Genomic DNA, 3,653 nt, shown 5'->3' with positions numbered 1-3,653 from the left:
ACCTGAATAGTAATGAATATGAAGGGATCATCATTAAGTTATGTCTTATTGGAACAGATATCAGACAATCGTTGATGATAACTTTGATATAATATAGCACTTAACATTATAAATAATATCAAGGATCTTGGATACAAATCTGTCAAAGTGTATGGACAGATAAGTTATTGGACAAATAAAAGTATATAATTCAAGTAATTTATTTCACTTGAAAAGTGAATATTTGGACTCATAATCCAAAGACCAGAGGTATAAAGTTAGTGGGGTACAAATAATTTACTATGCAAGAAGTAAAATTCGTAAGATATAAAGTATAACTTATGCCTTGGGGCATAAAGATTTCACGAAGTTTCTGGTGTTATTGTAGGAGAATTATTCTCCTGTGGTGGATGAAATGAAATTTATTTCATTTTGACAATATTGAAAAACGTGAATGCATATAATAACTTATTGTTATGTCAAGTTAGATGAAAAAAGTTATATGAAAAATCTTGAAACATTTAAAATGTTATAAAGTGATTCTATTGAATACCTCGTAATTATAAAGATCGATTAACTTGAAAACAGATCAATTTTGATTTCATAAAAATGATTTGTAAGTACTATGTTTTAGTGCAGTTGGTGCACTTATGAATTGCAGAGCATCATTTATAAGAATAAAGTGGTATTTTAAATGATGCGATTACAATACGCGTGTTACACTCTTTTTTCCTTAGTTAAAGGTTTTATCCTACAGGGTTTTTCTGGCAATATTTTTAATAAGGCAGCTAACAATTCATACTATTAGATGTATACTCAGAGTGTTTAACAAATGAAATATTTGTCTATTGATGAACATGTGTTGAAAAGGTATTTATCTAATCCACATGAAATTCAATCTTAGATGGACTATTTATGTATATATGGAGATAAAACTGCATCATGGCGCGTTCAGTAAAGTATACAACAGTTGTCACTTCTTTAAATCATGCTGAGATAATTGTTATTCATAAAATAAGCCAAGAATGTGTGTGGTTGAGATCAATGATACATCTCATCCGAGAAAAATGTGATTTGAAATATGATAAAGTGCCTATGATTTTATATATGAAGATAATGCAACATGCATAGCGCAATTAAAGGGAGGATTCATAAAGAGATAGAATGAAGCATATTTCGCCAAAACTTTTCTACATACATGAGCTCCAGAAGAATGGTGATATCAAAAGTGCAACAGATTCATTCAAGTGACAATACTGTCAATTTATTCACCAAGTCTCTATCAATATACAACTTTCAAAAAGATGGTGTGCAAGATTGAAATGCGGAGATTCAAGTCATTGAATTGAAGTTTCATCAAGGGAAGTAAAATACGCGTTGTACTCTTTTTTCCTTAACCAAGGTTTTTGTCCCAATCAGGTTTTCCTGGTAAGGTTTTTAATGAGGCAACACTTAAGCCGTATTACAAGATGTGTGTACTCTTTTTCCTTCACTAGGCCTTTTCCCATTGGATTTTCCTAGTAAGGTTTTAATGAGACATATTGTCTATTAATGGACATCCAAGGGGGAATGTTAAATAATATGGATGTCATGTGACATGTATATGTGTGAAATATTAGAGATAATAGTTAGTTGTCAAGTTGAATTTGGAGACCAAAACATTCCTTGCTCAATTTGGATTTATAGATAGTTGGCCAACTTGTCAACTTGCCATTTTGCCAACTTGAAGTCAAGTTTGGCAAGCTTAGAAACTAAGTTTGGTGTCTATAAATAGCCACCATTTGTGTACATTTTATGTAGACATTCAAGTAGTAACAAATGTACTATTAAAATTCTCTAAAGTTCTCTTATTTCTTTAAGTTTGATATTGATATTTTGTCTTTATTTTATAACAAAACTGTAACTTAAAGCAATATTTGAATTGCCTATGCTACTGCACTTGAATCTTCCCTTGTGTCAATAGTTCATATATAACAAAAAAAAAAACTACTTCTTTTATCTTATTTACAGTCTACAAACTTTTTGATAAATGAATTTAATTTGAACCCTTTTCTTTCCTTTAGCTCCTCCTTTCTTGGCAACAATACTAGTCTATGTGTTCTATAAAGGTGGAAAACTCATGGAGATCGAGAATAGGTTTGAACTAAAGTATTTTATGTGAGGCAAATTTTGGTATAACGGTAAGAGTTATTCTTGTAATGATCAAAAAGTTAAAGAGTTTTAAGTTAATTACTGATCTAATAAGATACTTTCCCAAAGAAAGGAAGAGAATGTTACAAATATACAAATAGAAAAATATCATTGAATTCCCTTTGTATAACCAGAAAATCTTGAGTAACAATTTGAATACAAGTGTGACATGGACAGGCACTGAGGATCAACTCAAGATAATATATTACATAATTGAAATGGATTTAATTAATTTACTACAAATTAAAATACATAGTAATAACTCATTGAAACCCCATTCAAGGGGATCATAATTTCACTAACAAGAGGTGATAATCTCAACCAATTTCTTGAAATTTTGTGTTGAACTCCCATTTGGTCCAACAGCCTTGTGAACAAGTTCTTTGTACATTCCAATTTGTTTCTTCAATTCTTCTTTAATTTTGGACAAAACAAAGTCGAGTGCAACAATTGTTCCACTTTTAGTAAAAAACCCACCTTCAATTTTCACTCCAATTTTCCAAACTTTCTCAACCATCGAAGAATTCAAATGATGATCTCCGAAAAGCGGCATACAAATTAGAGGCACGCCAGAAGCTATGCTCTCCAGAACCGAATTCCATCCAGAATGATTTATAAAAACGCCAAACGATTTATGTTCAAGAACTTGTACTTGTGGTGCCCATGGCACAATTTTACCAAACATCCTTGCGTTTTCCAAGAATCCATTTGGAAAATGTGACATAAATTTCTCTTTAATTGACCAAAGAAATGGTATTTTTCTTTCTTCAAGTGTTTCAGCCATAGCTCTTAACTCATTAGGTGGTGGTGTTGCAACAGTTCCAAATTCAATATATGCCACAGAATTTGGTTCTTGATTATCTAACCACTCAATACAACAATTTTTGTCTATAACATTTGCTAAGGGTGGTGGTGAAGTTAATTTAAAAGGTACAACATTGAGAAAATTGTTGAATTCGGATTTGAGATATTGGACAATTGGAGGGTCCAATTCTTCAAATGAATTTATTGGTAAGGCTGTTCCTTTTGGTAATGTTTGGTGAATAGAGATGCGTCTTAAAGGTTCTATTAGACCGACTCAGAGTTGGATTATTATTTGGATCGGTTTGTGGGTTAAACTAAAATTATTTTCAAGTAGGATGGGGATATATTAAATTTTAAAAGGGTAAATGAACAAGATTGTGATACGTGTCCTACCGTTAGTGAGAGGTGTATATATGTACCTTTTCATTAACAGCAAGGGTATATTTATACCTAAAGTATGACGGACGATATATCTTCACCATTTATCGAAGTTCATGGGTATATATCAAAATACAAATATTCACATACAGTCTTATCACTCATCCAAAATTTAGTAGTAACCATTAACATATAATTTTGACGATTTAAAAGAATTTAAAATGCATATAGATGAATTATTAGAAAAACAATATATACAAAAAAGTAATAGTAAACATAATAGTCCAGCATTTATAGTAAAT

The 3,653-nt window shown here is 30.9% G+C and overlaps 1 protein-coding gene across 1 annotated transcript; it reads right to left on the bottom strand.

Moving 5' to 3' along the window:
- Positions 1-2,275: 2,275 nt before the first annotated feature.
- Positions 2,276-3,455, bottom strand: LOC107872096 (kaempferol 3-O-beta-D-galactosyltransferase-like). The gene is made up of 2 exons (XM_047412254.1): positions 3,424-3,455; positions 2,276-3,224 (listed from the first exon to the last, which is right to left on the bottom strand). Exons 1-2 carry the CDS (start codon positions 3,453-3,455, stop codon positions 2,468-2,470), a joined length of 789 nt encoding a protein of 262 aa, XP_047268210.1. The 3' UTR covers positions 2,276-2,467.
- Positions 3,456-3,653: the final 198 nt, after the last annotated feature.

Source organism: Capsicum annuum, chromosome 5 (genome assembly GCF_002878395.1).
Source record: "Capsicum annuum cultivar UCD-10X-F1 chromosome 5, UCD10Xv1.1, whole genome shotgun sequence".
NCBI classification, from domain to species: Eukaryota; Viridiplantae; Streptophyta; class Magnoliopsida; order Solanales; family Solanaceae; genus Capsicum; species Capsicum annuum.
This window is presented reverse-complemented; position numbering and strand designations above follow the sequence as displayed.

Bases quoted from the DNA above. Each gene is read 5' to 3' on its own strand.
- LOC107872096 (XM_047412254.1), bottom strand. From the start codon at position 3,455: ATGGTGAAGATATATCGTCCGTCATACTTTAG. The intron at 3,225-3,423 runs GTATAAATATAC...AGAACCTTTAAG, and splicing joins TATCGTCCGTCATACTTTAG to ACGCATCTCTATTCACCAAA.